At 53.4% G+C, this 10,528-nt stretch overlaps 4 protein-coding genes across 4 annotated transcripts; 3 read left to right on the forward strand and 1 right to left on the reverse strand.

Moving 5' to 3' along the window:
- Positions 1 to 44: 44 nt before the first annotated feature.
- BJX67DRAFT_290398 (MFS transporter) lies at positions 45 to 1,403 on the forward strand. Its single transcript, XM_071026790.1, has 3 exons — positions 45 to 330; positions 393 to 783; positions 841 to 1,403. The coding sequence occupies exons 1-3, from the start codon at positions 131 to 133 to the stop codon at positions 1,384 to 1,386; spliced, it is 1,137 nt and encodes a 378-aa protein (XP_070881698.1). The 5' UTR covers positions 45 to 130; the 3' UTR covers positions 1,387 to 1,403.
- Positions 1,404 to 1,808: 405 nt separating this feature from the next.
- On the forward strand, positions 1,809 to 3,108 carry BJX67DRAFT_290411 (uncharacterized protein). Its single transcript, XM_071026791.1, has 2 exons — positions 1,809 to 2,266; positions 2,341 to 3,108. Exons 1-2 carry the CDS (start codon positions 2,086 to 2,088, stop codon positions 2,928 to 2,930), a joined length of 771 nt encoding a protein of 256 aa, XP_070881699.1. The 5' UTR covers positions 1,809 to 2,085; the 3' UTR covers positions 2,931 to 3,108.
- BJX67DRAFT_391096 (uncharacterized protein) lies at positions 3,109 to 5,908 on the forward strand (the record flags this gene model as incomplete). The annotated part of the gene is made up of 8 exons (XM_071034719.1): positions 3,109 to 3,443; positions 3,515 to 3,540; positions 3,624 to 3,802; positions 3,881 to 4,170; positions 4,258 to 4,749; positions 5,383 to 5,507; positions 5,610 to 5,731; positions 5,800 to 5,908. Exons 1-8 carry the CDS (start codon positions 3,413 to 3,415, stop codon positions 5,906 to 5,908), a joined length of 1,374 nt encoding a protein of 457 aa, XP_070881700.1. The 5' UTR covers positions 3,109 to 3,412.
- Positions 5,909 to 6,428: 520 nt separating this feature from the next.
- On the reverse strand, positions 6,429 to 10,361 carry BJX67DRAFT_375058 (uncharacterized protein; the record flags this gene model as incomplete). Its single annotated transcript, XM_071031644.1, has 6 exons — positions 6,429 to 7,775; positions 7,826 to 8,034; positions 8,775 to 9,351; positions 9,400 to 9,797; positions 9,846 to 10,062; positions 10,110 to 10,361. 6 exons carry the CDS (start codon positions 10,359 to 10,361, stop codon positions 6,429 to 6,431), a joined length of 3,000 nt encoding a protein of 999 aa, XP_070881701.1.
- Between the last annotated feature and the right edge of the window lie 167 nt (positions 10,362 to 10,528).

The following is a 10,528-nucleotide window of genomic DNA, read 5'->3' on the forward strand; positions in this document are numbered from 1 at the left end:
CCCAAGCCGTCCCACAATGACCGGCCATAACTAACCCTGGACAGCTGTGTTCGGCTACTTCGCTGATAGAACCCCGTCGCGCCAAGCGCCGTTCCTGATCGGTCTCCTAGCCCTCGGCGGGTCAACGGTGATGTTCTGGTTCGCGCACACGGTAACTGCCTTGGTAATTGCGCGTACGCTTCAAGGCTTATCGGCCGCCGTAGTCTGGACCGTCGGGCTAGCGTTGATTGTTGACACAGTGGGCAAGGATCAGGTCGGTACAGCCATGGGCATCGTGTCTATGGCTATGACGGTGGGGACCGTTTCTGGGCCATTCATAGGTGGCATCGTGTAAGTCGTAACTGTGCGGTGATCGAAGAACGCTTGTTGCTAATGGGCGTCTTATGGGTCAGTTTGTCCAAAGCGGGATACCACGCTGTGTTTAGCATCGCCATTGCGCTTATTGCTTTAGACATTGCTCTTCGACTGGTTATGATTGAGCGGAAGAGTGCCTCGAAGTGGATTGAGGACCAGCGTACAGCTCCACCGGAAACAGAGAGGCTCATACGCCCGGCCGCTCAAGGTAGCTCTCCATATGAAACTGCCGCAAACCCAGAAGAGCCAGAGCGCGAGACCACGCAGTCAAATGGAAAGCCAGCAGTGGACGATTGCTTTACCGAACATGCGCACAACAAGAAGAAAAGACCCGTACCGGGGATCGTGCGTCTAATGTGTTCAGGCGCACTCCTTGTCATCCTCGCAGCCGCTGTCGTCCAGGCTATCGCATACGCATCGTTTGACACGGTACCGAATATAGCCCGCTCCCCAATGTCTTCAATGGAGACATCACTGATGAAATAGGTTCTCCCACTCTACGTTATGGCCACCTTCAACATGGGTCCCATGGGCATAGGTCTCTGCTTCATTCCCCTGTTCGCGCCCTCCTTCTTCTCAACCCTAATAGGAACCGCGGTCGATCGCTACGGCGGTCGCAAGATCACCTTTCTCGGTTTCATCTTCGACCTCCCCACTTTCCTCCTACTACGACTTGTTACCCGAGACACAACACAAGACTTGATAATACTCTACATCCTCCTGTTTTTTGCCGGCTTCGCTGCGGCCCTGAAGACTGTGGCCCTCATGGTCGAAGTTAGCCAGGTCGTCGAAGAGAAGGAGAAAGAGTGTCCCGGGATTTTCGGGAAGCAGGGCGGAACAGCGCAGGCATATGGTCTGTTCAACGTGGCCTGGTCTGGAGGCCAGGTGCTGGGGCCTTTGGCGGCGGGGTTTCTGGTTAATTGGAGAGGATGGGCGACAATGGTGAGTGTGTTTGCATTTGTTAGTGGTGGGGTAGCCATTATTTTGGTTATTACATCGAAAGGGATGCTCAGGTTTGGGGGTGGCCAGTAGGCGAGGTCCGTAAGGGATGAGTCGGCGGACCATCTCAGGCGGATAAACCACCAGCCCCTGGGGTTGAGGCTGGTGTACCGATATATATAACTCCGCTGGTTGAAGAGGATACACGAGCCAATAGATCTTCGAGATCCTGTGCATCGAAAATCACGCAAGGAATGCTGGCTGCGCAGAGTGGCTGGAGAGGCAGAAGTAGGGCAGAGATCAAGGGATGCCAACTCACCCAGAGCGCAAGTGTTAGAAGCATATAAATTTCGTCCCAAGTCCTCCTTGCTTTGCTTTCCAGCAGAGAAGTGCAATTCAGGGCCGTAATATATGACAAGCCACAGCTGAGAGACAAGGCACACCGAGGGTGGAGTGCAGATCTACACGTGCTGGGCTGTGGAGGAAATTCGGGCCAACCATCACGATAAACCCCAGCCAAGGCGATCCCAGCCTCGATCTGCGAGTGTCTGGAGGAAGCAGACCCTGGAAACAATCCTGGAGTGCAACGCCAGTTCAATCCTCATTGATCAGTTGCGTGGGCTGCTATAATTAGTCGTGTTATTAAAGGATCCCCTCGTGTTCCAGATTCTTTCCTCCAGTTGTTCTTCTCCTTCAATCCTTCTCTCCTTCACTCTCCACTGCCTTCTTCTTACTGAGCGAGATATTATTATTAGCCTCTCTTCTCAATGTCTCTGGCTTGACGAAGAGACCATGGCAACAACCACCGCCCTCAAAACCACACTAGTCGGCGTCCCCGCAGCGCCGTTTGAAGCGACATGTCCAACATGCGGCCAGTTGCAGGACCAGTCACACCCCGCGGAACTCACGCGTCGACGGGTCAAGGATCTGGAAGGACAAGTGCAGTTCCTCAATTCGCAGGCCGTCCATATGGGTATGTTCCTATCTTCTGTTTCTCCCCGCCAGCGAGCCACGTATCCACCCACTAACTCGCTCCGTCTGTCGTAGCGGAGAAACTGGCCGAATACGAAGAGGAAGTGCAACGACTCCGTGCCCAAACCGCGTCGTCGGCGACATTGTCCCCCAAAAACGGCTCCTCGATCTCCTCCGTCCCTCCAGGGGGCGAGAACTCGCAGTCCCCCCCGCAACAGGGAGGCCGCATCTCCGCCCTCGCCTCCCTCCTTCCCTACCGCCGGCCCAGCACAGCAAGCCACCAGACGCAAAGGCAGCAACAGACGTCACCCCCGCAGCAAATCCAACCACAGACTCCGTCCCCTCCCCCTCCGCAGCCGCTCACTCCAATGCCCCGCTCCTCCTCTGAGGAAGCCCTTGAGCTCCAGAACGCTCTCAACCGCGAGCAAAATCTGCGCAAGGCCGCTGAGACGCAGCTCTCGCAGGCCAGTACGGAGTTAGAGGAATTGACAGCGCAGCTCTTCAGTCAGGCGAACGAGATGGTTGCGCAGGAGCGCAAGGCAAGGGTGAAACTGGAGGAGCGCGTAGCTGTCTTGGAGAGACGGGATATCGAGAAGAGGAATCGGCTGGAGAGGTTGGAGAAAGCTATGGAGAGGGTTGATCGGATAAGGGCGTTGGTGGGGTGATCACCCTGCGCTTTGCGAATACTTTTTGGATATTGTTTGCGGTGATTTGGAGTTGGTTTCATTTTTATACCCGGATAGGCGTCCGATGACGACATTTTTTGGGCGGTTTTGGATCTTTATGGGCATGATGGGATGGGTATGATTTATGATTGCATGTTGATGGATGGATATCGTTTCCTTTTGGATGCACTTGGCTTTAGATTTGTGATTTAGGTAGGCCAGGCGTTCAGGAACGAGCATACGCAAGTTATTACATTATTCTTGCACAATCCATGTCCTCTTCTCCTTCGCGTCCTCGTTCCGGGTCGAGTTCCACCTGAATCTTGGCCATGGGAACTCATACCAGGCATGAGTGATGACAACTACCCCACTTTCCTCGTCCCTCACGGATACAAATATATGTCATCAGTGTAGCCCTTCAGTCCCGCATCACTTCCTTCCATTTCATCCGAACTTAAGGTATCTGTCCTCGTTAACCAAAAATGGCCATCGGAGTCGCAATCATCGGCAGTGGTAAGTCCCCCCCCCTCAACCAAGGATTCCCAAAAAACCAAACCCTACCACTTGACTCACCATCTTCACAGGGATCTTCGCCACGGAAGAACATCTTGTACGTTCCATCCCAAGCTACATTCACTCTTGGAACAAAGAGCAACCTCTACACTCAACCCGGCATCGCTAACGAGCGGCTAGCCCGCAGTCCAAGCAGCAACAGATCTCAACCTGAAAGCTGTCTATTCGCGCTCCCTGAAATCCGCGCAGGGTCTCGCCGCCGGCCTCTCGGGGGTCGACTTGTACTCGGAGGATTCTGGCGCTGGCAAGTCCTACTCGGATCTTCTTGCGCGCGAGGATGTCGAGGCTGTTATTCTGGTGTACGTTTTCCTAATCTCTACTTTCTACGCTATCAAGGGTTCTTTGATCGAGATGGAAGAATAATGGCAGTGCTACAGCCTCCCCATCCCTGCGCAACCGGAGTATATCAAGGCTGCCCTGGCAGCAGGCAAGCACGTCCTCTCCGAGAAACCCATCGCCAAGGATCTAGCAACAGCGCAGGACCTGGTATCCTGGTATGGCAACAGTGCGAATGTCAACAAATCCAAAACGCTCTGGGGCGTCGCCGAGAACTTCCGCTTCACAAAGAAGTGGCTCCGCACTGCAGAGGAAGTACGGAAGCTCGGCGGGGTAAAGACGTTCCGGGTCTCAGTTCGGGGAAAGACGTCTCCTGACTCTAAGTACTATAGTATGTCTGCTTTCCTACACCCTCTCTATGTTTTTCTCTGCTGGAACTTGGCGCTTGTTTGGATTTGAAGGGAGTTAACAGCTGCAGAAACACCTTGGCGCAAGGTCCCCGAATACCAAGGCGGATTTGTCCTCGATGGCGGGATCCACATCTTCGCGGGGCTACGACTCGTCCTTGGTGGTGGGTGTAACGCACTCAAAACTCTCTCCGCGCATACCTGTCTCCAACAAGAGTATCTCCCGCCCATAGACACCGTCGAAGCAGTCGCGAAGACAGTATCCGATGCACCGGGCGTAATCTCGCTCTCGTACGGTTCTGAAATCAAAGAATTCGTGATAGAGTTTACCTGCGCAGGTGGCGTCGTGACGCTTGTCGATGACCGACTTACAGTGTCGGGCGTTGCAACCGATATCCCCTTCGAAGGCACTGGTGTGAAAGAGGAGGTCGGAGCATTTGCAGCGTCGATCCTCAATGGAAGTCTGGACGCACGGTTACGTCCTGAGGAAGCGCTAGCGGATCTCGAAATCCTCGAGAATATCATCAAGAGCGGAGAGGAGGATGGTCAGAAGAAGGCGCTGAGTCTGCAGTAAATAACTCACTCAGCCAGCCTCTCGAAACTAAATCCACTATTCCAATTCAGGCTAGAATTGTATTCTCCGTACTAAGCCAACTCCGTCCGAGGGTAGGGTACCCAGCCCTATCACGTGCCCACGGCCAATCCCTCGCTTAGCAAAGGGCACTAACCAATGTGGTGCCTGTCGAGCGGCCAACCTCAGCGCGAAATTTCGAGACCGATTTTCGACCCGTTCGACAACTCCCAGCGCCAAAGCGAGCCGACAACGACAAGGTATATTCGAGCCTGCTTTATTTTTCGGGTTATTTGAGAAGTCAGTTCCTAACTGTTGATTGTGAAGATGGTCCTCGCAAAGAAGCACGTCCCTATCGTTAAGAAGCGTATGTCACACTACCACCTACCCTCTATCTTGCCCACCTGTCCTGGATTTGAAGAGTGAACGGGTTAAAAGAGGAGGAATTCTGCCGGGAAGGAAAGGGGTATTTGGAAATCACCGGGAAAATCTGTTGGATCAGACTTGGATTGGGGTTGGGAATCCGAGGGGACATCGATGAAAAGAGACGGACCACCACATTTCACCACGAAATCCATACACATACGTCTCATGATCAAGTCAACTGACTGATCACTTGTCACAGGCACCAAGCGCTTCTTCCGCCACCAGTCCGACCGCTTCAAGTGTGTGCCGGAGTCATGGCGCAAGCCCAAGGGTATCGACAACCGCGTCCGCAGACGCTTCAAGTCTAACATTCCCATGCCCTCGGTGCGTCCCTCAACCCCGATATCAGTCTTGTCCTGTCGAGTCGAATACACTCGTCCGCTCGGAGGGATATATACTGGAGAATGGTGCTAATACCATGGATAGATCGGTTACGGAAGCAACAAGAAGACGAAGCACATGATGCCCTCCGGCCACAAGGCCTTCCTCGTCCACAACCCCAAGGACGTCGAGCTCCTCCTTATGCACAACCGCACCTACGCTGCTGAGTATGTTTCACCCTTCAGCGATACATCGAGGGGCAGAGCAAGGGAACTAACCACCAACCTTCGTACAGAATCGCCTCCGCCGTCTCCTCCCGCAAGCGCGTCGACATCATCGCCAAGGCCAAGGCCCTCGGCGTCAAGGTCACCAACCCCCGTGGCCGTGTCACCACTGAGGCTTAAATGTTTCCTATCGATATGTCGAATTGAAATGAAAAAATACAAAAGCGAAATATGCTCCTGGGAACGAATTGATACAAGCGCGGAGCGGATCTGGGAAACGGTAACGGACGGAATTCCGGGGACAAGGAATGGATGGATTTGGTAGTAATGGTATGGGGGTACCTATCATTCGACATGGGACGGAAGTTATAAATACCTTGGTCTGGCCTATTCCCTACCTATCTGCCATCCATCCACCCATCCATCTATCCATTTAGATACCAATAAATGGGACTCTTTGCGGAAATGCATACATTTTTATCATCATACTTGGCCCTAAGCTCTCCAGGCGCGAAGAAGTGACGGCTGGAGTTTCTTTTTCCGCCCAAGCTGCAGTCCTACGTTAATACCGTAACATCAAATGGACGTAGATACATTCGGTATATACTCTTAGTAGTAGTCTATCAAGGACAAGCGCCCAACACCTCAGCTACATGCATTATCCAACCCAGCCTATGCAAAAGCCCGCAAATCTAGTGCTTTATACTGTACCCGCAGCGGCAGCAGGGACCTTATCCTGCTCCTCTGCCTGCGCCGCCGCCGAAATATCAACCAACCCAACGCCCTCGACCAACGCAGTCACACCACCAGTGGGAGTATCATCATTCCCAATATCAGGAACCTCCCCAAGTCCAAGCACGGTCTCATCTTCCTCCGGCACATGCGCCCACTCGGGGACTTCGGTGGGACCCTCCAGCCCCGCTGGCGGTGCAGCCCAAGAAGGAATTTTACTACGATACTTCCACTCACCATCTGAATCCGAGTACGCAACGGCGTGGAGGAAGATACCCAGCTCGTGCACACCTGGGTCAGTAAACAGCGCTGTCCCACACACGTCACAAGTCTCCCCGGAAAGTAGCTCCCCTCTGCGTTTTTGGTATGCTTCGACGGCTGCTTCGTGCTCGCGGGTCAGGATTTCTTCAACGACCGAAGTGTCCGTTCCCTTCGGGAGGAGAGGAGGCGTGGTGAAGTGTGTACGGTAAACGACTGTATCTGGTAGTTCTGTACGGCCCATTTTCATAAGCTCGTCAATAATTTCTTGGTCTCGCTCGGCGGTAGCGTCGTTTTTGCCGAGGTCGGGACCGAAAACACGACGGTTAGAGTAGATTGGGTCGTTGCTTATCGGGTGGCCGAGGAACTGGAGGTGGACGCGGATTTGATGCGTTCGGCCTGTGAGTGGTAGGCAGTGGACGATACTGTAGCCTTCGCTTTCGTTAATGTAGGAGGGTGGTGGAGTCGCTGGGTGAACACTCTCCGTCCCTGCTGGCCCCCGTGTAGGGTGTGCTGGGTCAGAAGGAGGGTAATACGCCAATCGGCGAAACTTGGTCTTCGCTTCCTTTCCTGTAGCCCGGACACGATTAAGCCCGACCTTCGGGTTAACAGACATGACGGGCTGGTCGACGACGATAACTCCATCAGGGAACTTTCCCTTCACTCGAGCGACGTACTCCTTCTGGATGGTCCGGGCCTTGAGCTTCACGGTCATCCGCTCAGCACCTTTGGCGGTTTTTCCGACGAACATGACGCCCGATGTCAACCGGTCGAGGCGATTACACGGCCGCGGTACAAATTGTGACCCGTACTTGGAGCGCAGAATCTCAATTACGGAGTTATAGTGATAGCGGCCAGTAGAGTGGACTGGTACGCCGGCGGGCTTGTCAATAACGAGCAGATCATCGCTCTCGTGAATAATTCCGATGTCGTTGCCCGTGACGGGTGGTTCGTGCCGGTGGAGGGTATGCGAGACGACCTCGCCGTTTCTGAGGATTGTGTTCGGGCTGGCCGGCTTGCCGTTGACGCAGACATGTCCTTCTTCGAGGGCTTTTTTCTTCACAAGATGTTAGATGCAATCACCAAATCTAGTATTCGGAGGCATACATAGTAACCTGGCTCGCGGTCGCGAAACTCGGATGTGAATATGTCCAGCAACTCGCGGTTCCGCCAGCGTTCCTTACAGTAGGTGTTGTAGGTATAGTGGTAAGGGCGAACACGCCGTAGCCCGCCTTCAAAGTAGTAGGGAGCAGGCCATGGATCGCACGGCGTCGCGATAGCCTTCGGTGGTTCCTCGATGGGGTCTTGGGGAGGGACTTTCAGCGTGGTATCGACGGGAACGAGAGACATTATGGGAGCCGGAATCCTGCCTCGGCGGACAAGATACTCGGCAATTCGAGCAGAAGGAGCCAGCGGGAGTGATGGCCTTGCCCGTCTCAAGGGTGCGCGGGCAAGATTTGAGCGAGGCGAAAAGATTGTCCTGCGGCTGTTCCTGGCGTAGTCTGAGCTTGCGAGACCGTGGATGCTAATTTAGAGACGAAAATTGTGAATTGATGTGAGAAAAAGATTGAGATGCACCAGTTTCTCCGGCCTCGCAGAATCACAAAGCACTGGAAGAACTCGCGAGCTGGAAATACAATCAAAGGCAGAACAGACGCGGAAGGGGGGTAAAAAAATGGGATGAGCCGGGATCGAACCAGCGAACGCCGCATGGTCCCCTCACCGCCCTGGACATTTGAAAACATCCCAATCGGAAGACGCCTTTCGCATCCATGCAAGGTATTTGGTCCCGTTGTCGGTTGCTGGTTCTATCCCGCTCATCCCAAATTTTTGTTTCTTCCATTTTATGCTCTAAGACGGTTTCCCCTCCATTAGTTAAAGCCCACAGCGTGAGATTATCTTTTTCCAAGTTTAACAGCTGCCATCGTCCTTCAACCATGACTAAGACCTGGGCTATGGGTAAAGAAAAATAGGACACTAGTTCACTCCTCAACACCTTCAATGATTGGCGCATAGTAGGAAAACTTGCCCTCTGGGTCATATTTCCTCTTCAAACTGGAGAGCCTCTCCTGCCTCCATGGCTCGTACCCGTACCAGCTCTCCGGGCCCTCGTCTCCAGCAGCATAGTTGACATATGAGCGCAATTCATCCGAGCCCGTGCCCCGAAGCAGGATCTCACGCAGCGTGTCTCCAAGGGCATTTGCTTGGAGCTCGGTCTCCTTCCCAGCCGTGGGTAAATATTGGATTGAAGGCGAGATGAGCAGGTTGTCACGCCGATGAGGGAACGCCGTTGATTCTTTAGGAACAGCTTGGACACCATGCATGGAGTACTGCTCCAGCAGAACCACGGAAGCGTTGAATGGCGACGAGCCGGCGGTGCTTTCTGCGAAAGTTTCGAAAAACTCTTGCTGCGCTTGACTGTTATACCGCGAGAAGCCAATCGGGAACCGCACTTTATTTAGATCTCTTGAGCACGCGTTCCCGTCTACGGCTGTCTCAAGCCACTTCGGAATATCGGTGTAGAGCCCCGAAGCATTAGTTGACGGTCCACCAGAAAGCTTGCGGAAAGGCTCAATCAGTTCAGGCTCTATGGTAGAAACACCCTCGCGCACAAAGTTGGATAGAATGATAGGCTACTTTGGTTAGCAGAGCCTGATTTAAGATATGGGCGATAGGCGTACATTTTGCGGATCTATATCTGGGATGCGCAGGATGTATGACCAAACCAGGAACCCCGGGGGCTGAATCTCAGAGAGTTGGTTGAAGAGGTCGAAGACATCCTCGACTTGTTCGCCCCTGAAGATAAGTTGCTCGTGCGCCCACAAGCCTTCGTTAGGGACATCGTATATCTTCGACGTGACGGACGTCACGATTCCGAAGTTATGGCCTGCGCCTTGCAATGCCCACCACAAATCACTGTTCTCGCCGTGCGCTGAGACATCTCGAATCTCACCATCCGCTGTGACGACGTGCATTGACAGGAATTGGTCCGATACGAGGCCATATCGGCCTTGTAGAGCACCATGGCCACCACCCAGGCCCGGCCCAAGGTAGCTAACGCACTCGCAGACACCGTGGACTACACATGTTAACACTGTCCGCATGTCAAGGCCGTAGATAGACTCACCAGTCTGTTTGCCTTCCGCGAATAGGGACTGTGCCAGTTTCAACGACCCGATCCCACCACCGAATGTAGCTGTCTTGCCATCCTCAGAAATCTCAACAGAGTCAAGCTTATGCAACCAAATCTCAATGCCATGGTCCAGCTTCGACAGACTTGAAATAGTACCATGCCCGCCATTTACAGCAAGGAAAGGGATATTTTGGGAATTGGCATAGCGAACCTACTCCGTCAGCCCTCTGCTCAAAGACGCTGTTGGTATGAACTCACGGTCCTCGACACATCCTCCTCTTCAGAAACCTCGACGACTACCGTAAAATTCGGCGCCTGGTAGGTTGACCACCTATCTGTGGCTTCCTCAAACTCAGCGACGCCGGGGAAGTAGATATTCGCGCCTTCAGAGAGCTGAGCGCCGAGTTCACTGCGGATATCTGCGCGACTCAAGATTGCGCCATGGATACCACCGCTGAGAAGGGCGATCGTGCAAGTTAGAGTGAGCCAGCAATGATTTATCACCTCCATTCTGTGTAGAATTAGCCCACTGTTGGCCCCTTCCCACGGGGTTGAGCGCCAGTCTCCGATTATAAATATGAAGGGGAATGTTTCTCTCTTAAGTATGCAGCATTCCCAATCGCCAAATCGCCTGCATTCTTGGGCAGACATGCATCCCCAGTCTGGGTGTCGACCAA

This window comes from Aspergillus lucknowensis (assembly GCF_044049455.1).
Source record: "Aspergillus lucknowensis strain CBS 449.75 chromosome Unknown BJX67scaffold_62, whole genome shotgun sequence".
Taxonomy (NCBI): Eukaryota; Fungi; Ascomycota; class Eurotiomycetes; order Eurotiales; family Aspergillaceae; genus Aspergillus; species Aspergillus lucknowensis.